Source organism: Aplidium turbinatum, chromosome 6, assembly GCF_918807975.1.
Source record: "Aplidium turbinatum chromosome 6, kaAplTurb1.1, whole genome shotgun sequence".
NCBI lineage: Eukaryota > Metazoa > Chordata > Ascidiacea > Aplousobranchia > Polyclinidae > Aplidium > Aplidium turbinatum.
Genome location: NC_137477.1, coordinates 21,418,299 through 21,441,075, shown reverse-complemented (window position 1 = coordinate 21,441,075; position 22,777 = coordinate 21,418,299). Strand labels below are relative to the sequence as shown.

The following is a 22,777-nucleotide window of genomic DNA, read 5'->3' as shown; positions in this document are numbered from 1 at the left end:
TATCAAATAAGTTAGAGATGAAGAGAGGTGAAGCATGTAGGATTATCAGTTTTATCGCTATTTCCAAATTACTGTTTAATGACGTCATTGATGACGTCATTATTTTTCGGAGTCAGTACACAATGAATTAGATTCTCCTAATTATATTGAATCTGTTGACGCATAAATCATCTTTTTACAATAAGAATTAAGTAAGTTATGACGTTTCCAAATCTCGTAAAAACAACTTCTTATTAAAAACAATGCATTTTCAAGCCTCGAAAAAATCGCTTCAGGTAGCCTACCTTTATAAATCGCGATTTTTAGAAATGAAGACGATGTCCGATCAAGCTCAAAATTTCAGGAATGTCGTTTTATGACTATTCGCAAGAAAAAAAGTTTGTAGCAATGAAATCGGAGAAAAAGTCTAAATTTCGACCCACCCTAATATAGCACCTAAGGGAACGTTCAAATATTACGTAACGCTTTTTTTCCGAATTTTTGACCCCCCCCTCCCCCATGTAACGCCAACGTAACGCTTTTTTCAATCCCCCCCCCTCCCCCATGTAACGCTTTTTCAGTACGAAATCAGCACAAAAAACTACCATTCCGTACTCGAAAGCGTTACGTAACGTTTTGCTTGAACCCCCTCCCCCCCAATGTGACGCTAACGTAACGCTTTGCATAACCCCCCCCTCCCCCTCGAAGGCGTTACGTAATATTTGAACGTTTCCTAATATATATATATTCAACAACAGACAGAAAGCAGCGAAAGACCAGGCCCGTAACTAGCTTGGAGCAGCAGGGGGGGCAAAAAGTATTCTAGAGGGGGCCCAACTTTTACCTTCCGAATCATGTACGAAAACGACGTTTGTACACAATGTGGGTATATTCACGCAAGAACATTAATCGTAGGCCTAATACAACGTTTACATTAGACTAGTTTATCATAGAAACAGTCAGTGGCGTAGCCAGGAATTTAGAAAAAAGAGGGGGGGGTTGACGGGCGGCGGGCAAAGCCCGACAGCGTCTTCGCCAAAGGCGACACCCAGCAGCGGGGGGACCTCCCCCAGAAAAATTTGAAAAATTACTTTGAATTTGGTGCATTCTGAGAGCATTTTCAACAAACATGTTGGTATAAATATTCCTGTAAAATGGTACTGTCCGGTGGCATAACAAAATGATAAGATCCTGTTTTCTTCGGCATTTTTCGGTAATAAAGCAACAAGTCTCTATGTTTTCTTGTTGCTAATTCCTGGCTGAGATATTTGAATGTTTGGTATTGGCAAAACTCGCTCTTTTAATGCAGTTTCGTTTAAAATTAGGCAAACTTTGTTTTAGAGACAACATTCTACCCAGTAGCGTAGCCAGAAATTTTGAAAGGGGGGGGGGGGTTGACGACCCAGCGGCGGGGGGGCCTCCCCAAAAAATTTTTAAAAATTACTTTGAATTTGGTGCATTCTGAGAGCATTTTCAACAAAAATGTGGGTATGAATATTCCTGTAAAATGGTGCTGTCCGGTGGCATAGCAAAAGGATAAGATCATGTTTTTTTCGGCATTTTTCGGAAATAAAGCTAAGTCTCTATGTTTTCTTGTTGCTAATTCCTGGCTGAGATGTTTGGTATTGGCAAAACTCGCTCTTTTAATACAGTTTTGTATAAAATTAGGCAATTTTTTTTAGACTAAGCATCAATCTCAATATCGTGACGTCACACGTGTGACAAAGGGGGGGTTGCAACCCCCCCCCCCCCCTGGCTACGCCACTGATTCTACCACACCCTTAAACACACAATGTTTACAATTAAACACAAGAAAATTGAGTGTAAAACTGAAAAGTCAGCAAACAGAGCTAATTTAACATAATTTTTTCCAGGGGGTGCCAACGTTTTTGCAGGGGGGGCTTCGCCCCCCCTAGTTACGTCCTGCCAAAGACTATATTAGTCATCGAGTCAGCTGCTTCCCAAAGAACCACTCAACAACCCCAGCCGTAGCTAACATGTATGACGAATTGCTGGAAGAAAAACAATGCGATCATAACACATGTAGGCTATAATTTTTCTTGATTTAACCAAAGTTTTCGCTACCAGTCCGGTAGCCTACTGTAAATCACCATATCTTATTAAACAAATTGGAACATTAGGGCCTTCAAAGACAAATGAATAAATCATAATCATCTTGTTTGTCTCAAAGAAAGCAGTTCATAAAATATGAAGACGCTTCTTCATACCTTAAAGATTGCTTACCTTATAAAAGATACCTTATTAACCTTAAAGAAAGCCTTCTTGCGGAATACTACAAAGCTCGGTGCTAGGCCAAATACTGTTTCTCCTGTAGGCCTATAGCTTATATGAACGACTTGCTTTGCAGCACTGATATGAGCGTTAGAATGTTTGCAGACGATGCAGTTCTTTTTACTTCAGGGTGAGACATTAAAAGTTATAGCCTACAAGAGGAAGTAAATAAAGGAATGCTGCATATCAGCCAGTAAGCTCAACTGCATGGGGCCCAGTATAAATTCAAGTGGGCTTGTAGGCACACCATATGGGTTAACACAAGTCTAGTTTTTCATGTTTATTTATTTAATTTCCCCAAACCGAGCCCCATCCTTTAATTTCCACTTATTAGCCTAATACTTTCTTTTAGTTTGAAAGTAGCTAATATGGGCTGAATTTCGACAGCCCAGTTGTAAAATCACTCAAACATGGGTGACAAGCAGGGTTGTCCAATATTAAAAAAATGCTTTTTCAAAACAAAAGTATCTTTATTGGCTGTATAAAAGCAACTTTGTCAGTAGGCCTATTGTTTTTATAGGCCTACTGCCAATGATTATTGCAAGGGTGAATGTGAGATCTCATGTGGGTTCAGTCTGGGCAGCCCATTTGCACAACAAGATTTTACAAAATTTAGTCTAAGTTTAAATTCCCACATGAGTTCAGAATATCAGCACTTTAAATTATTGTATTAATGGCAATAGGCCTAATGATATTTTTTTGGCCTGAGCTTCAGTAGCGCATCATATCTGTCTGGGATCCAGATAGCCTACCAAAGACATCAGTGCGACACCGCTCGGAGGCGTTTTTTTTAACATTTTCAAACTTGGTTGTCCAATTGAGTAGGAACGAGCCCGTCGCCAAATTTTACTGGTACCGGGTTAGTAGTTAGGCTATAGTGCATCCGCCTCTAAATCGGTAGGCATGGGTTCGATACCCTGTCGGGTCATAGCCTACCAATGACTTTTTAAAAATGGTAATCTACTGAGTCTAATTTTTCCTTGGCACAGAACAATGGTATGGATTAGGGTAACAATGTAGCCTACTCAGTTGCGGCTGCATTGACACTGTCTGCTTTGTAAAGCGCTGAAGAGCAACGCATTCTGCGATGGATATACAGCGCCATGGGCTCTATCCAAGGGGGGTGATCACCCCCCCCCCCCCCCACTCATTGGAGTGGGGGGTAAGTAATGCAAAATCACCCCCACTCATTTGGCTTTGAAAAGGTTTTGTGATATTTTATTGATCGAATTTTGAAAAAAATATTTCGGCTGTTGTCACTTTTTTGAATTTTTGATTTGACAACCCTGAACTACGAGCCAGGCGTTTACACTGTGGACTTTTAAGTAAGTTTGCTTACCCATAAATGCCCTTCCGACAGCGGTGCCGAAGTTAGTTGAGGATTGGGAGAGATAAATCAAAATTTTATCAAATTTTAGACGATTTTGAACATTGGGGGGGATACATACTTTTATACACAATTTTAGTGGTAGGCCTAGTCTACTGGTAGCCTATTAAGTTTATTAAACAATCACCGGACCTGCTATCACCGGACTGCTGATGTTTTTAAGAATATTTTGGTGAATGTTGCAAACAATGCTAGCATTCAAACCTTTCCTGTCCTAAAGTATTTTTCAGCCAGGTTTCCAATCTACGAAGATTGGAAAACGACCTCTCACAAGCAGCAAAGCTTACTGGGCAAACTAAAAGGATCTTAATCAGCTGGCTGGAGTAGCCTATTTGAAAATATGGAGAGTTTTTCCAACTTGGACAATGCCTGGTAAGCTCTTTTAGCATCGTAGCCTACAGAGATTATGCTCCTGTTGCCTTGCTGAATGAATCAATTTGATAACTCATCGATTGTCTATTCAGCTCTGGATAATTTTTGACCATTTCGGGAACTAAGCCGGTCTTGAAAATTCGTGCAAGTTCTTTAGGCTACAGCCTACTTTGCCGAATCGGAATTCAGGCTACTTTCAAACCGTTCGGTCAGTTCAGAGATAACTCTGTCCATGAACTGATTCTAAAGTAACTTATTTTATAATGCAGTTGAGTGTCTGCAGTAGGCTATAGTTGCCATGGAGTCTCCACTCTCCACCCAATCTTTCAGGGACTCTTCTTTGCCGTGTGCTTGCAAAGGCGTGATAAAAGTAGCAGCAAATTTTTCCGGAAGTGAAATTGTATTTTGTAATTGTTCTCAAACTCCAAATCACGATATTTCTCTCGAGTGATTTTCAGGGCCTGAAATAGGTCTGAAACAGCTCATCACAAGAGTCAATGTCAAGCTTTTCTCCTCGCAACGTGATACCAAATTGCTCTATAGTGTAAGCAGGGCCGGATTAAGGTTTTGATGGACCTGGGGCTATATGGTAATCTGAGGCCTATATTTCATTCCCTTCATTGTACCAATCACAATTAAAATGAAATAACAAAAATTATACTCGAAGTACAGTAGGCTATTTACTTATTAAACACATTCAAATGACATGTTTTCTGGATTTAGACAAAGCAAAGCTGTTATCATCGGTGTCTATTTTTTGCAAAATTTCGTTTTCTATGCAGAGTAGAGCTAAGGAATGAAACTTTTTCTGACCCATGAATGAACGCAGTTGATTCTTTACTCTTTCATAAGCACTGAAAATGAGCGCTCGCCTGAACAATTAGAAATCATCAGACAAAGATACATTCTTAGTAGCCTACAACAGGTACGTTAGGAAATGCATACATAAATTCAATTTCTTGATGAATCTAAACATTTGAGTTTCTTTGTTGCATTCGCTGTTAAAATGGGGTTGTTTTAGCAGAGTAGAAAAATGAACCATTTTTCAGGCAGTGATTCTTCTAGAATCTAGTCTAGATCATCTGGATATGTGAAGCAAGGCAGCAGTGGCCGAGTGGTTAGCGCGTTGGGCTTGCAGTCGAGAGCCTGCATGTTCGACTCCAGCCACCCGCACTTGCTGTTGTTTCTCTGGGCAAAAAACTTTACGATAATTGCCTCTACCCAGTGATCGATTTCGAGTAATGGGTAGCACCAAATTTAAGTCATAAGCGGAGTAGACAACCGGAAACAGACATTGCAGTCGGCTGCAGCGTGGGTTGGTAGCCACTTTAACAAGTCGAAATTCTGCCACTGAAATTGACTAGAATGAAACCGCCAACCAATCATAAGCTACGGTTTAAGTGACGTAAAAAATGGCGAAAAGAAGATGATACTGTAGCGATCCGTTATTTCAACATATAAGTTTTCCTGCCTTTTACTAAAGTTTCTGTAATTTTCCATGCAACTGCTCCCAAAGAAAATAGAAAAAAGAGCGCACACAATAAAATGGTTTGTTCGTCCTTTGACGAGAGCTCTATCAAATCGGACTAGCTCACATCAAACCAGCTCAGTTAGACCAGTTCAGCTCTCAAAAAAACATTAAATTGATTGTTTAATTAAAATGTAATAACTCGTGATAATGTTTCACTATCCTGTAATTTCACTATTGTGTAATGTATAAATTCAAATTGTGTTAGAGACCTACAATATTATATGAACACCTTCTGATAACTTAAAACTATAATTCGAATAACAATTGTGTGGAAATCAGTTCATGGAGTCAGATAGCTAAATTAGATAAATAGAACTTTCATCAGGTAGTCAGACAGCCGTAAAATTCAACTCAACTTATAAACAAACTATTCTCATACTTAAATATAAACTATCCTTACACTTAAATAACCTAAATAAAATATTACCACAATATAAAGCAAATCAAGTCATGGATTTTTTGTCAGCTGGTTGGCTTAGGGGTTAGGGTTAAGGCTAGAAAGCATTCATTTCATTGACGCGGGTTCGATTCCCACTAGCCTACTGCTATTGCTCTTTTTCTTCTGTAATTACCAAATAAAGTTCAAAACAAGCATTAACTCTCTGGATGAGTGCTAGAAGGATCACAATTGGACGGTAGCCTCTTATAACATGTTCTGATTGGTTGACGGTTGCATTGTAGTCATTCGCAGTGGCAGAATTTCGACTTGTTAAAGTGGCTACCGCGAGGGTTAGGTGTAGGGGAAGGGAAGGTAATTTGATACGGAAGGTAATTTGATACACCCCCCCTACAGAAATGTACAAAAAATATTGGTCAAAAATATTGTCATTAGGTGGAAGATCTGTGAAAATAATGCCTACAAAAATTGCACCATGCAGCTAACTCGTGCTTTTGTGGCATAAAATTGTGAAAGTGTGTTTTTTGAGTATTTTCGTAAAAATTTTAACTCATGATTATCTTCGTCTGGAAAATTAAAGAAAAGTTTCTGAAAGATGAAACCAAACTCATTTGACAGTTCATTGATAAAGCTTCAAGGGCATGTCACGTTTTTTCTGCAATGTGCATCCAAGCATACAAAAATCAATATTTTATAACTTTTTTTGAAAAAGGTAAATTGATACATGTGGAGAAGGTAAATTGATACAGTATATTAAATTCTTTTTTGTGACTGTAATAAATGTTGACATTGATCTACTTGGTTTAAATAAGTTATTCTTTATTAACAAGACCTGCTACTTTGGGAAACAACTATTATATAAGCTTTCGTAGGCCTACACGCTATCTGCTGTCAAAAAATGAGAAAAGTGCAAAGCACCCCCCTTGAATAAGAACTCCAGCCAATGATCCTTCCCATGACCATCCCGCTGCAGAAACTTCGCCGCACACATGGGCCTCAACAGTCATCTTTGCACCCAAGCACGCCAACTACAATATAAATTTTTATTTATTGCTTTGCTGTCAAAGGGGGTTTCTGTATTAGTTTTACTGTATCAAATTACCTTCCGGGTGTATCAATTTACCTTCCGTGGAAGGTAAATTGATACATTTGAGTGACGTTTTTAAAATTTCAATTAAAAAAAAAGTAACAAAAATAAAAAAGTGAAAATGTTTTTAAAAAGTGTGTAAGGGATCAGACTTTCATTTCAGCTTAAAATCAATAGTTTGTGTCAGATAATTTTCAGTTAACAGGCAAAAATGTTAAAAGTGTATCAAATTACCTTCCCTTCCCCTACGTCGGAAGGCGTACATGCTGCAGGTATGCTGCAATTCCGGATTTCATACACAAAATAATTTGGTCAATGATTGGCAAATATGAGTCTACTTTGATTCTGCTCGATGGATCAAGTGATGTGTTTTCAGATCCACCTTCGCCATCCAAGCATACTTTTAGATTAAAACAACGGTTTCAAGCTTTTCCATTGACAAGATCAACCCCTTGGCTGTTTCTTTAGTCTGTGATTGTTCGTCAAGACTTGAAAAACTGCTTGATAACCTTTTCTTGACGCATGTAGCTAACCTTATAGCGTCATATCGTGCCTCCCAACGTGTAGGCTATCAGACGAAAGCTTAATTGATGGCAAATGAAGTGGTTTTAGTAGGTGTCGCGCCCCCTTGGAAATTAGCTGACGCCCCCTTGGGGAAGCCTGCCCCCTGGTTAAGAAGCACTGGCTTACGCAGTTAGCATTCGTTCTATGATTTTCGTCCTTTATTCTTTCGAACCTGATAATAAGCATGTCAGTTGCTCTTAGTAGCCTAAGTTGTTATCGGTTGGCCTATTTTTTTGATGGGCCTGGGGCTGCAGCCCCATCAGCCCCCGCCTTAATCCGGCCCTGAGTGTAAGTGCCAAAGGCTTCAAAATCAGCACAAGTCCCAAATATGTTTTTGCAGTTTCTTCATTATACTGCAGTGCTGTGGCCAGTGGCCTGGTCCAACTCGTCCTTAATACCTTCAATGAAGGTCCGTCATTGTCTAGCGTCAAATCCAAGACAATTTAGAACTGTGATCAAACATCAATAAAAGAAAAACAACAGCAATTCGAGATGCTTGCAAACAACTAAATTGAAGTACAACTTCATAGCAAATACTTTTTTTCTGATTTATTGCGAGAGAATGCTTCCAAAATATTGGGGGAGGGGTATATTCCCCCCGACTTCGGCACCAGTGCCTTCCGACACATACTTTTTGAAACAATTTGGAAACCCTATGCATGTTGATGACCAATGTAGCCGACGCCACCATGAGGGGTCTGGGGGGCGTAGCCCCCCAGAAGTTGAAATAACTATGACGATTTTATCCCACTGTCCAAAAATCACCCCCCCTCCCGAATTCTAAAAGTGGATAGAGCCCCTGTACAGCGCTATATAAAAACAAGCATTATTCACTTATAATTGCTTGCGAGAAATTTGTTACATCGCAATCGTATTCCCACGTCACTTCTTGTTGCATTATCGCAATGGAAACTGTGGTAACCCTACTAGCCCATTTGCTGTAGCTAGTCGGTTCTTCAAGGACTTCGTGTTTTTTTTCGCACATTTTGAAAGTCGGTGGCAAGATTTTTGCTCCCCAGGTCCAAGTCGATCGTTCCGTTTGCTTTTTTTACAGTGTTTTTCTATCTCTTTGTTCTTACTACGGTAGGCCCAGGGACGGATTTACCAATAGGCTAGGCAAGCTGAAGTCTAGGGCCTCAACGTCCAGGAGCCTCGAAATTCATTTTCGAAGTTTGTAATTCTTTTAAAAACTTGACAAGTTTAAACCCTACATAAAGTAGGCTATAGCCTATATCTATCAAGCTTTTCAGAGTAAAAAGTTCTATGCACAACTGGTTTGACAAACTTTCTAAGCGAAATTAGAGATGAGTTTGATCAGCAAGCAAAAGCAACTTTGCCGAATATTAACTAAGCTTACAGAGCTGTCACTAGGTGACAAAGAAATGCACCTGACGCTTTAAGTGAACTCTCTTCAAAGGAAAGGTTTAAAATAAATTCCTTTATCCCTATTTCGGGCTTTTGCGCCGAACCCCTGAAGCAGCTTCGTCGAACCCAAGTTAAGAACCACTGTTCTAAGGCAACACCCAAATTCTAGCGGTTCAACATCCTAATTCAAGTGCAGTTCAGTTCAGTTCAGTTGTTTTTATTTCTGACCATCATATCAAAACAATACACGTCAACATAGCAAAGGTCGAGAAAAGGGTAGAAGCGACAAAACGCGAACGTTAAAACGTGCTTGAGACCGAAGTAAGTTATTGATTTGAAAGAAATTTGGCACGGTCGCAACACCGTCAGAAAAAATTTAAGATATAAAGGAAAAATTAAAAAAGAAAATGTTACAAAAAAACAAAAAACAATTAAACAACGTATATTTAGGCTATAGCTTTATTAGCCCACATAGCTTTAGCTGATATATTTAAGATTTGCATGGACAGTTGCTATGAAGATCGGCCATGGTGCGTTATCAAGAGTGCTGATGGTCGTAAGGGGAACACGTCTTGATGCGTTTAGCTCATAGCAAAGAAGAGCAAGGCAGGCAAAGAAAACCCCACAAAGAAACCCTACCACGGGCAAAGCCATTTCAAGCGCAACGCACCATAGGCCTTGCACGATTCACAAAATAGATAGGCTATAACTTGACGACAGGAAAACAATGACAAAAACAAATAAAACAAACTAGCAAAAACAACATCATCATCTTGCGGAAATTCAATTATACCCAGGGAAGTTATATCTTGAAGATATCAAGCGTGCTTTGATAAAACTTGCGTTGATAAAGCGATAATTTTGGACCCCAGTCAGCTAAACTCGTCACCTCCACACTGATCCAACGTTAGCAAACGTTGAATTAATGCAAAAACGACAGGCATCGCCAGCTGGGATGTAGTAGTGGCATGTCACAGTATTATGATAAATTTGGGTTAGGCTACCGTATGTTTTACACGTTAAACCATAACAAAAGTGAAAAAAAAGAAAAAAAAAGAATCCAATTCGGCATGTTAGAAAAATAGATAAACAATCAGACAATAGCATGACGATCCAGTCCAAGATATTGATATAAAACAACTGGTTGGAGCACATGGCCACCGCTTCATCGAAAGATGGTGATTGGTCGAAGAGGATGGAAAAACTTCTGCAGACTCTGTAGAACTTCTGTGGACAAAAAAACACAAGAACCAGAAGGCCAGTAGGAGTACTTACAACCTTACTATTTTGCTAATAAATCTACACACATTGGCCTATCATTTCTGGGCAAAAAAAAAAAAAAAAAATATATATATATATTAGTAAGTTTGGTGTATGTTATACTTAGATAGGATTATTTCAAGGAAGATTTAGCTTGTTCATTTTTGATTTAAAGCTTTTTACAGTTTTGCATTCATTTCTTATAGTAGGGGGGAGCTTGTTCCAACTGTTGGCCCCATGTACCGTATTGATTGTTTGCAAGTGTTAATTCTGCAATATATCGGAATATAAGGAGAATTACTTCTTGTTGTTAGGCTATTTGATTGTTTACACATAATTATATCATTAAATGTTGTGGGAAGTAGGTTTTTTGAATATTTAAACATGAAAGTTGCAATCTCTGTATTTTTAATGTGGTTAATTGATTTTAAATTATTGAGTTCCATTACACCTTTTATGCTTTCTCTGCGGTCAATGTCAAATACAATACGAAGAAAGTTATTACATGTACGTTGCAGCTTTTGCAATGAAGTTTTGTTTTCATGACACCATGTTGAGATACAATATAATATCTGACTCTCAACTATAGAGAATGGTAAATGGAGAGAAGTGCTTGTTTGTTTAGGAAAGGCTTAATTTTTTTTGTCACGCAGAGTGTTGGTCTTATTTTTTGAGCAAGATTTCCATATGAGATTTCCATGATAAATGCTCGTTTACAATTATTCCCAGAAACTTTATTGAAGCAACTTGTTCTATGTTGTTTTTTCGAATATTTAAGGGTGGGTTGCATGATAGTGTCTTGCTTCCTTGACTTGAAAATAATATATGTTTGGTTTTGGTGACATTTAGAGACAATCGATTTGTTGATAGCCATTGATCTATGCATACAAGCTCTTGATTTGCCATATCATATACAGTAGAAACGGTTTTATTTTTATATATAATGGTGGTGTCATCTGCAAACATAATTGCAGTTCCGTGTTGAAGGCAGTTAGGAAAGTCATTTACATAAATCAGGAATAGAAGAGGGCCTAAGATAGACCCTTGTGGGACACCCAAAGATATGTTGTTAACATTAGAAGATAGTGTGCCATTGAAAACCACTCTTTGTTTTCTATTACTCAGGTAACTCATGAACCAGTCATAGGCCACGCCTCTTATTCCGAAATGATATAATTTAGCTAGCAATATTTTATGGTCAATGGTGTCAAATGCTTTAGATAAATCAAGAAAGATTCCTAATGCAAGATGGTTGTCATTGAGTATACTGGTGATACTTTCTATTAGCATTGAAGCAGCATGGCTTGTGGAATGATTTTTTCTGAAACCAAATTGATTGTTATAGAAAAATTTATGTCTAATTAAAAACGAGTATAATCTGTTGTACATGATTCTTTCTAATATCTTTGAAAAAACAGGTAGTAGGCTGACTGGTCTGTAGTTGTTTGAATCTTTGCAACTACCCTTTTTAAAGATAGGTATCACCTTCCCCAACTTAAATGAATTTATGAATTTTCCACTCGTTAAAGATAAGTTAAATATATGAGTTAAAGCATGCAGTATATTGTTTGGGGTTGACTTTACAACTATGGATGGTATTTCATCGATGCCACTGCTGGTTTTTGCTGGCATAGCATGAATAATATTGTTAATTTCATTTAAAGTAGTTTGATAAATATAAATTGTCTCAGAGCATGGAGAATCAAGATATGTTGAAAATATTGTATTTGATTTGGGAATTTTTTTTGTAAGGGAATGGGCAGCACAGGAAAAGTGATCATTGAAGTGATTTGCAATAGTTAATCTGTCAATGACTGTACTATCATTTATTTTGATGCCATGGTTAGTCTTAGACTGGGATTTACCTAATAGATTGTTGATTGTTTGCCAAGTAGCTTTCATATTAAACTTTTGCTTTTCAAATTTAGATTTATAAAATTCCTTCTTTTTTTGTTGAACTGTATTTTGGAGTGAATAGTTTTATTTGCTATATACTTTTTAAACAAACGCTCTTTTCTTCGTAATAGATGTAGTAGTTCTCTATTAAACCAAGAATTATTCTTTTTTAAAGGTGTTTTTTGTAAAGGAAAATGCTTATTAAATTGACTAGTATATTCTCCTATGAATGACTCATAAGCTTCATCAGCATCAGTTTGATTTAGGCAACACGTGATGTCCATATTTTCCAGAGCATTTGAGAAATTTTGTATGTTTGAGAGATTAAATGATCTGGTATATTGATGACATGTAACTGAGGGTTTTCCAATATTTGTACAATGCATAACTGGGAACTGGTCTGAGATTGCATTAATTAGAATTCCACACCGACTTTCATTACCTGTTTGCACATTGGACCATATTTGATCTAAGACTGTTGCACTGGTGTCAGTTATTCTAGTAGGTTTATTAATTAGTGGGTAAAAAGAATTTGAGAACATCAAGTCTGTAAAATTGCCTACATTGATGTTTTCATAATCCAATAAATTATAATTAAAATCTCCCATTATGTAGCATTGTTTTGATGTACCTATGTTATTAATGCACTCACTAAGCAGATCAAGAAATTCCAAGTTTGACTTAGCATCCAATGCAGGTGCTCGATAAATGCTACCACAGGTCACTTGTTTACCACCAACAAAAATATCAATAAAAATAGACTCAAATACAAAATAGACTAACAACATCCTAATTCAAGTGCAGTGAAACTTAGCCTACTACAGGCAAAGCCTACACTGCCGAAACTTCTCTTCAAGACTGGTGCAGACGCTCTCACCCCTGGGCCACACAGCTTCCCAAATTGAATAATTTTCAAACGCTTTCGCCATGCTGTCGTTGAATTTATCTTCTGAATTGCGCTGATTCATTTTATCTTTATACGGCAACCCCACGAAGTCGCGTGACATGTCGTCACTCATCACATGGGAAAAGTTGCCCTTCTAAATTTAAAAAATCTGGCAGTTTTGGCAAAAAAATATAGTTTGACTGATTTATAAAACTTGTTTAGTAGTCTTTTTAATTGAAAAAAATTCACTAATGGTGATTCAACTTTAGCCATGTTTGTACAGATTTTCAAATGATTCAAAGCATGCACTCATGCACAAAGCCATACGTGTAATCATGCTCGTGCAAGTGCAACCGTTTACTACGACTTCACCAGATTCAGTGGCTTTTGTAGCTCTTACATAAAAGGGAGTGTTATGAAGACAAGGCTATTCTTCGTTTTATAGCAAGCCACTTGCATTAAAACCACATTTCTTTCAACACCATGACAGGTTTAGCAGATTTTTAGACATTGTTTGGCAGAATATTGATTTTGTATCTGGTAACTCTGCTTGAGGGCGTCGAAATTTCGAAATTTTTGTTGAGCTTTGTTGATTGTTTGTATGGAATAATTTGTTTTTATGGCAAATGATTGCTGTGATAATCTTTCCTGTAGCAACGCAATTGCAGGTTGAGGAGACCATTGCGCTGGCCGTTTTCATTTTTTTATTTTTACTTGCGTTACCTATAAAAATTTAGTTTCGGAAGAGGGTTTGCTTTTTATACCACAGACAAGCAAGACACAACAATACAACAGGGTTGAGCATTGGAACAATATATTTTACATATCGTTTTAACGGTCAAATGTTTTCGGCTTAACTTCAGCGCTTATCAGGAATTTGAAAATATTCATGAAAATACAATAGATTTTAACTTCTTGAAGGTAACTAGCTAACTGAATTATCTTTAACGTGTAAACTTTAAATCTCTAACAATTCTTTTTCAGATTTTCTTTGGTTTCTTATGGTAAATTATAGCCACTGCCTTTGAAAATGTGTCTAATTATTCCATTTTTTCTGTTCTCTCGAATCTATTTAAAAAAGGATGAGTAGGCTAGATACCGGATCTTACCGTACCATTTTGCAATGTGACATTTTTCAGATTATGGAGGCTATAAACCTAGCCTGTTGGTGAATTAGCTTGTTAAACTTCGCTAAACCTTATATTTTTCTTTAGTAGATTACTAATACATACAAATAGCAAAATGAAAATTGTTGTTTTGGTTCTGTTGATTGCTGCTGTTTGCACAACTGCCCATGTGTAAGTATTGTTGTTTTTACTTAATGTTGACTAAGTATGTACGGTAGTTTAGCTTTATTTTCTGAGATGCAACCTAATTCGTACCCTCATTTTGTACCCTGAAATAATCAAGAAAAAAATTAAAAAAGGCAGTGGCTATTTGACTGGCGCCGGTCTTTGAATCTGAAACACTATTTGACCGCTCATGACGTCACTATATAGGCATTTTTTTTCTTTTTCTCTTTCAAAGCAAAAGACGAGAAGAGTGCCTATATAAGTTTTAAATTCAACACCTATCTTCAACTGAGTCTGTGGCGCGTAGGATACGTATCGGGCTGGTGCTCCAGAGGAAATGAGTTCGATACTACGCGGAAGCGTTTTTTTTTAAATTTTTAACTAAATTTTGACCCAAAGTGACTCAATCGTTAGGCTTCTGCATTTTTGTAGTCAATTTTTAATTTGAGTAGCCTACAGCCCAATTTTTTATGTCTTCAAATATGAGTAATAAAGTTAGAGTTTTTTAATTTTCTTAAATTGAAGAATTTCTCTGGATAATTTTCCGTTTGTCATAAGAGGATGTGACCGTGTTTGCCGTTCCATGTAGCCCTTTACCCAAAATTTCTTTACCCAATATATGTTAAAACAACAGCTCAAAAAAGAGTAGGGTGTGCATTCTTGTATAGCCTATTGCAAATGGCCTTCTATGACTAGTTAATCCATCATAGAAGATTAAGAATTGCAATTAAGAGTTGAGTTATAATTAAGAGTTGCAACATCTTCCGTGTCAGCAGATATCACACGACTCACCAAAAATAAAAACTTTCAGACATCCCACTAGCTGTAAAAGTGAAATAAATCATTGTCTACTAACTGTCTTTGCTGCATTTTTTATCTGTAAATAAAATTTCGAAATTTTTAGTGGCCCACCTGTGTTATTTCTCATTTTATGTGGCCCGCAATACTAAAAAGGTTCCCCACCCCTAGTCTAATGCATGTACCTACCAAACCAGCTATTTAGTAGTTAAGATCTCAGCACTGGCTGACCTAGTGACCTACCGCAAGTGTGTATAATATTCAGAGACTGGATTGTGTGTTGCAAAATAATGTGTCAAGATGATGTCACAATGCAAATTAACATTAAACAGCAAGCGCTATTACTAGACTACAAAAAATAATGAAAATGTTGCTTCCAATGCTTCGTGAAACTCAGCGTGAGAACTCTCATTGCCTCCCTTTCACAAACCAACCATTGTATTTTAAAGTAAAAATTAAAAGTCATATTTTATACCGACAAGCTTCGATAACGGTTAGGGAGCGTTCATAACTGACTTGAACCACTCTATGGCCATTCGTTTGTCTCTTTTCTGAGAGGTTTCTCTTAAGCTTCACGATAAACCCTGAGGCCGCAAATTGCAAAATAATGTGTCAAGATGATGTCACAATGCAAATTAACATCAAACAGCAAGCGCTATTACTAGACTACAAAAAATAATGAAAATGTTGCTTCCAATGCTTTGTGAAACTCAGCGTGAGAACTCTCATTGCCTCCCTTCCACAAATCAATCATTGTATTTTAAAGTAAAAATTAAAAGTCGTATTTTTTTTTCGAACAGCTAAACTTTCGCTTCCGTTGCCCACTTTGGCCGTCGCCCACTTGGCTCGTCGCCCACTTGGTCCGTCGCCCATCTAGTCTCGCCCAAGTGGGTATCGCTCACTTTGTCTTGCCCAGTTGTCGTGTACCGCATTTGGAGGCCCCAGTCTTTGTTGCATCTAGTAGCCTCACAACATAGTACTCACAATATAACATTAAAACATTCAAGGTATAACATTAAAACATTCAAGGCTAAAGTTGTCAACCTCCACGTGGTGAGCCCTGGATTCGACTGATGACAACAAACTGACGAGTAGCAAAGAGAAAGCAAGCATTAAAACATTCATACTACCTATCACTAATATTTAGCAAAAACCTTTAATAAACTCCTCCAAACCTTTTTTTGCACCCTTCGCTGGCCATATTTACTCTATTTAGCATATCTCTTCTTTGTTAAATCCAATCTTTTTCCTCTACCCTTCAAAGTAATCACCAGAGACCACTTAAACAGACACTAAAAAAGTTGAGTGAATATTTACTCATTTTAGATGTGAGATGGTAAGTGTTTTTTTTACCCCAATAACCCCACTATTTTTTTACCCCACTTGACTATAACTTCTAAATTCAATAGTTTTTTCAACTGAATCAGCGGCGCTAGGGTGTGACAGCCGCCCCGACCTTTTCAGAATTTGCCTACCTTTTTTTTGGTGGTGAGGTTTTACCTGTATAACATTCCTGTAAAGTTTCAAAAAAATTGGTCAAGGTTTAGAGGTGGCCCGTGGCCACTAAAGTTTTTGGGGGGTGCGCGATGCATTTTTAGGGGTGCCTTTGCTATATCTCAGCTCCTAGACATGATAGAAGGTCGTGCTATAGCTCAATCGATGCAGAATATGCAAATTTGTATTAGACTTGTGAAGAAACTATTTGCCTAAAATGTGTAGTTTGCGAGTTGTTTGAGAAAAACGCGTTTTTTGTAAAAAAATTGTGAAAAATTGTTACATATGAATTGAATGTTTTACCATTTTCACTTTTTTTCTTCTTAGGAACACCTGGAGAAGTACAGAAGCTGTACCTCTTCAAAGTTTAAACCTAAGTTACCTCATGTTTTGCTTTGTTAGAAGAAGCATAGAAACTGAACACTAACATGGTGTTTACTGTTTAGGCAATTTTTATGGTGGTAAGTGCTAATTTATGTTACATGCTATGTCAAAGTTTAAAGATCCAAGGTATTATTTGCTTGACACAATTCCTGGTGAAAAAAATAAAGTCATTACTGGTTCACGACTCCCTACTTGTCGTCAGGTCCTGCTGTGCTTTCTTGCTCATCATTCCACTACAACAAATACCTTGAGAAATGCTGCTAACGAAGCTGTTAAAGCAGTACTACCCTTTTACGAACATGCAAATGATGCAAGAATACCTCACTTGCAATCTCATAAGATGGCAGAGGAAGTGATTAAGCTGTTTAGTGAAATGAAGGCTATCCTAAAAAGAGAAACCCGGTACAGGATGGACGATTTACAGCAACATAGAATTAAGGATTACAAAGAGAAACTAAACTCAACAATAAAGTTATGGCCAAGGAATGTGTTAAAGAACATGAGTACGGTAATGAAGAAGATAAAGCATTTTTACTGAGTATGATGACAGACAGGGTTGCAAGTATGGGCAGTGTTGATATGGTTCTCACTACCACAGAAAGGAAGGTCAATAGAAGGAAGGAGTCGGAGAAAAAACGGAGAAGAAAGGAATGTTTAAGACGAGAAGCAGCTGAAAAGTCATTTCATATTGTTGAGGATGATGTAGACATTGAGGATCAAGATGATTCTGAAGAGATAGCTCACTGCTCCAACAGGCCACACAAAAGGACTGTGAAGACTGGTACATCAGCATTCTGGCCACATGATATCCTCAATTCTTCCACAGTAGTGGAAGCAGCTGTACGTAACCACATCAGCCCTACATCTTTAGCAGCACTTACATTACCGCTACAGGAGGTGATGTTTCCAAAGTTAATCTCAGCTACAGAACAGCTCACAGGTAGGAAAGTTAACATTGCATTTAATTGTAGTGTTTGTTAATAAATGACTTCATTCACTACATCTGTTATCTTGCTTCAAAGGTACAAGTTGCAGTCAGTGGTTACGATAGCTTCAATGATAAAAGAATCGTGGTCTCCTCATTCAGCTTGTTGTATGTATATTCCTATGTGCCATGGTGGCTAACCGCTTCTGTGTCAACTTCTGCTCCTTGCAACGACCTAGAACTTATCAACAACCTTCGTGAGTATGAAGAAATCGAAAGCAGTATGGCCAAAGCAGCTCTTAAAGCTCTAAAGGGGCACATGTGGTATCTTAGTGAAAAACCTATACCCTTTGCTTCCCCTTTTCGATAGCAGCGTGTCTGACAAGACAAAGCAAAAATTGTTCAAAAACTGACAAGCTTCGAAGATCCTGGACATTCCTTGAAAAGAGGAAGTGATTTTGGCAAACCCTCCTTTCCTTCCGTTCCTACAAAACAAACAGATGACTTGAGCTCCTTTGTTGGAGAAGATTCTTGGAGCTTCTTCAGAATCTTGAGGATTGATACGACCTTTTTAAGTGTTGGTGTTGTCGATTGGTGCCAGAACGGCAGCAACTGTGAAGCAAGGAAACGGGTTTCAAATCTTTGTGTTGTTAATGATGCAGCAGAAAGGGGTGTCAAACTGTGCCAAGACTTTATTGACACTACTAAGACAGAAGTTTCATTTCAAAATATTCTTCAAGTATTTGAGAACAGCAGAAATTCTATGCCCAATCAGCGTAAACAAAAGTTACATCCATCTCGGTGTTGGTTTCTTACATTGTGATTTTTATTATCGCTGTTCCTCGCTCTCAAATGTATTTTGTAATTTCGTTTAACATTAAGTAAACATGTGAATTCATCATTTCATTGATTTTCCATAAGTTTTAACCCAAGAAGAAAAGGTGCTTAAACATTTTTCTCACAAATATGCAAAAAACGGGTTTTTCTCAAATAACTCAAAAACTACACATTTTAGACTGAACATTTGTTCACAAGTCTGATATAAACTTGCTTATTCTGCATCGATTGAGCTATAGCATGACCTTCTATCATGTCTACGAGCTGAGATATAGCAAAAACACCCCTAAAAATGTATCGCTCACCCCCCAAAAACTTTAGTGGCCACGGGCCACCTCTAAACCTTGACCAATTTTTTTGAAACTTTACAGGAATGTTATACAGGTAAAACCTCACCATCAAAAAAAAGGTAGGCTCTGTGAAACCAAGTTTTAAAAATCATGGGGCGGCTGTCACACCCTAAGCGGCGCATAGGCCTACGATGTTTCTCGGACTGGTATCCCCAAGGGTATGAGTTCGATTCTACACACAAGCGTTTTGTTTCAAACTAAATTGCTTGCTAAGAAACACTGCCTAAAAGTAAACTTGACATTGATGAAACCATTTTATTTAAAGAAGTTATATGTCACTTTTTACAGCCGCTAAACTAACTTGTTGAGAGCAAAAATGTAATGCGTCATTTGGCAAACACAGTCACATCCTCTTATGACAAACGGAAACTTACCCAGAGAAATTCTCAAATTCCAGAAAATTAAAAATACTCTAACTTTATTACTCACATTTGAAAAGTTGTAAAAAATTGGGCTATAGGCTACCCAACTTAAAAATTGACCACAAAAATGCAGCAGCCTAACGATTGATTGATTGAATCTTTATCCTAGGACTGGGAAAGCTTTTTGCAGACCTTAATCCTGGCAGTTTTGCATATTTGTGGAGGCTTTGATTCACTGACGCAGGCCCGGTCACCGAGATTGACAGAGTGAAGTTTTCGATTGTTGAAGTCTTGTTGCCGGGGAATTATTCCATCCATTAGATGTCGCTGAATGGAGAGCAGTCCTTAACGTGCGTTGCTCAAGCGCACACCCCGAGAGTCGAACCAGCGCCGCTTGATCTTAAAGCTTCTTCGTTCCAGAAGTCACACGCTAACTAATTGAGCTATCGGGGCGATTGAGTCACTTCCGGTCAAAATTTAGTTTAAAAAAAAAACGCTTCCGGAAAGTGTCGAACTCACACCAGCCCGAGAAATATCGTACATGCCGCTGATCCAGTTGAATAAAATTGTTAAATTTAAAAGTTATATATATATATATATAGGCACTTTTTTCATTTTTTCTCTTTGAAAGAGAAGGTGAAAGAAAAAATACATCATGTCATGCCGGTCAAATAGTGTTTAAGATTACGGAATGGCCCGATTCGGTGAGTCCGATTCGGTGAGAGCCTTTTTCGGTGAGAGCCTTTTTCGGTGAGAGCCCTATTCGGTGAGTTTTTTTTTAAAATTATTGCGCGCCGTAGCCTAATTATCATATGCCGTTATAGGGTTAGGGGATAGGGGGTTGGGGGTTTTTGGGGTTAGGGGGTTGGGGGTTTTTGGGGTTAGGGGGTATGGGGGTTTTTGGGGTTGGGGGTTTTTGAGGTTGGGGTTAGGGGTTTGGGGTTGGGGGGTTTTTGGGGGTTGGAGTTTGCGGTTTTGGGGTGTTTGGGGTTAGGGGGCTTGGGGTTTTTGGGGTTGGGGTTTTTTGGGGGTTTGCGGTTTTGGGGTTTGGGGGGGTTTTGGGTTTTTTTGGGGTTTTGGGGTTTTTTGGGGTTTGGGGTTTTTTGGGGGTTTGGGGTTTTTTGGGGGTTTGGGGTTTTTTGAGGGTTTGGGGTTTTTTGGGGGTTAAGGGTTTTTTGGGGGTTTGGGTTAGGAGTTAGGGGGTTTGGGGTTAAGGGTTTTAATGAGGCTACGGTACCCGATAATTTTCAAAAAAAAATTCAAAAAACTCACCGAATAGGGCTCTCACCGAAAAAGGCTCTCACCGAAAAAGGCTCTCACCGAATCGGACTCACCGAATCGGACTCACCGAATAGTAGCAGACCCTTAAGATTAAAAGAAAGGAGCCGGTTCAATAGCCACTGCCTAACTTAAACAGTTATAATACTTATTTCTTTTATGAGAAAGATATTTTCATACTCTTAAGCATGTAGTAATTTGGTGGTATTGTTGTGTGTATTAATATTAAGGCTGTGGCTATATTTACACAATATAGTGTAATAATAGCCTTAATAGTGTTGCCAGATAAGGAATTGTGCCCTAATTTGAGAAAAGTTTAAAGATGTTGAAAACAAAAACTTGTATTTCGGAAATTTTTTTTAGTCATGGGTAAAGATCAAAACCTTAATCTTATTCCTAACTCTAACCCTTACCTTAACCCTTCCTAACTTTAATCGTAACTCTGGCATCACCTGATTGTAACCATGGCATTAAGTGTGGAAAAATAGCCACTTCCTAATGTTAAGCACATTTTATGATTATATATTATACTGTGTTAATTCCAAAATGTGTCCAATCAAAACACTCTCTAAAAAAATGCCCGGTAAATAATGCGATGACAGCAACAACTCGCAGACCCTGATAAATGTACTTCTCGTTCACATATTTATTTTTATGCCACTTGAAAGTCAGGATGCTATTTTTTATTGATTTTATTAAAAAAACAAAGTTTTTTGTAAAAACGTAATTTGAAAACCACAAACACGTCACATAGTTAGTAGGGTGGAGTGAAAAAAATAAAAATCACTAATTCAAAAAACGTCCCCTCTCAATAGTTGCCTTTGGTCCCAAAACTTATTTTAAAAGTGGTTTTGGGAAGTTGCCTCCAATACTCAGGTGACAACCTTGACGCAAAGGTCATGCGGGGGTCAAATCCCATAAAAATGCCATAACTATGTGAGCAGTGATGCTAGGGAGCTAATTTTGATGCCAAAAGAAGCAGAATGTGCACTTTCCTATCTGTCTCAAAAGAAGTTTTTTTCGAAATTTCACTAGATATATGATTATTTTCACAAAATGTAATTTTCAGGTCAAATATGAATAACACATAGCATTATGCACAGTTTAACATCACCATAACATAATCACTCCACAAGAAATCAGCATAATGAGTATGATATATCTCTAACCAATGAAACACACATTTGAGTGGTTTTAGAGCAAGCACAGGATGGTAACAACAAACAAATATGAAATTGGGTTTCATAATATTACAAAAGCCTAGACGACGACATTAAATACCAGTTTTATGCAGGGGGAAATGGTATCGGCAGGAGGACCTAAGATTGAAATTGTTTTTTGGTATTGAATTGCTTCATCAGTTTTCATGACCGAATCTTTAGCCTGATTAGACCGTCACGTCTGTTGAAGCCAGCTACTGCTGATGAAGCTTCGTTTACAAGCTTTGTGTGGCGCTCCACAGCTTGATTGTGGCATGGGTGGCGCATAATGAGCTTTTCTTCTCTGATTTTTTCGATGTCGCTGTTACTCAGGTGTCGAATTTCTGGTGGTGTGTTGGTTTAGTCAGAATTTAAGTTCACAAGTTTGTAGTAAGATTTAGCATGATTGAATTTTCTCACATGGACAGAAGCTATGGATTCTTCCCCATCGGATGGCTCGTTTTGGACTGGTGCTGCTTCGCTTTCAGGCACTTCATTTTCGATTGAAAATTGTTCAATGACCCCTCTCAAACTAAGGATTTAGTTCACAGCTAAATGACGAATATTATGGGTACAGAATCTGCATGGCCGTAATGTTGGGCACTGTTGATGAAGATCTCGAGCTTCTCGAAGTTGGAGGACTTTTAGATACAAGGTGGCTGACCTTGGCCTGTCGCATATCCCGTTTCTATGTTTCTGTACAACGACCACAACATTCACAACAATCGTAGAATTTTGCATTAGAGTTTACTTTCCGGCATGGTTTGAAATCAAGCACTACCACACGATCACAGATGGACCGAAAAACTTTTTCAACATCTACAAAGAGTTGTCAAATTTCC

The 22,777-nt window shown here is 38.0% G+C and overlaps 1 protein-coding gene across 1 annotated transcript in view; it reads left to right on the top strand.

Annotated features, from left to right (window-relative positions):
• The first annotated feature begins 14,234 nt into the window (after positions 1-14,234).
• The window catches only part of LOC145771559 (cathepsin D-like), a 29,930-nt gene continuing 21,387 nt past the window's right edge, over positions 14,235-22,777 (top strand). The window contains exon 1 of the mRNA XM_082583261.1: positions 14,235-14,314. Coding sequence (XP_082439387.1) covers positions 14,259-14,314 — 56 coding nt within the window. The 5' untranslated portion in view covers positions 14,235-14,258. The remainder of the gene's footprint in view (positions 14,315-22,777) is intronic.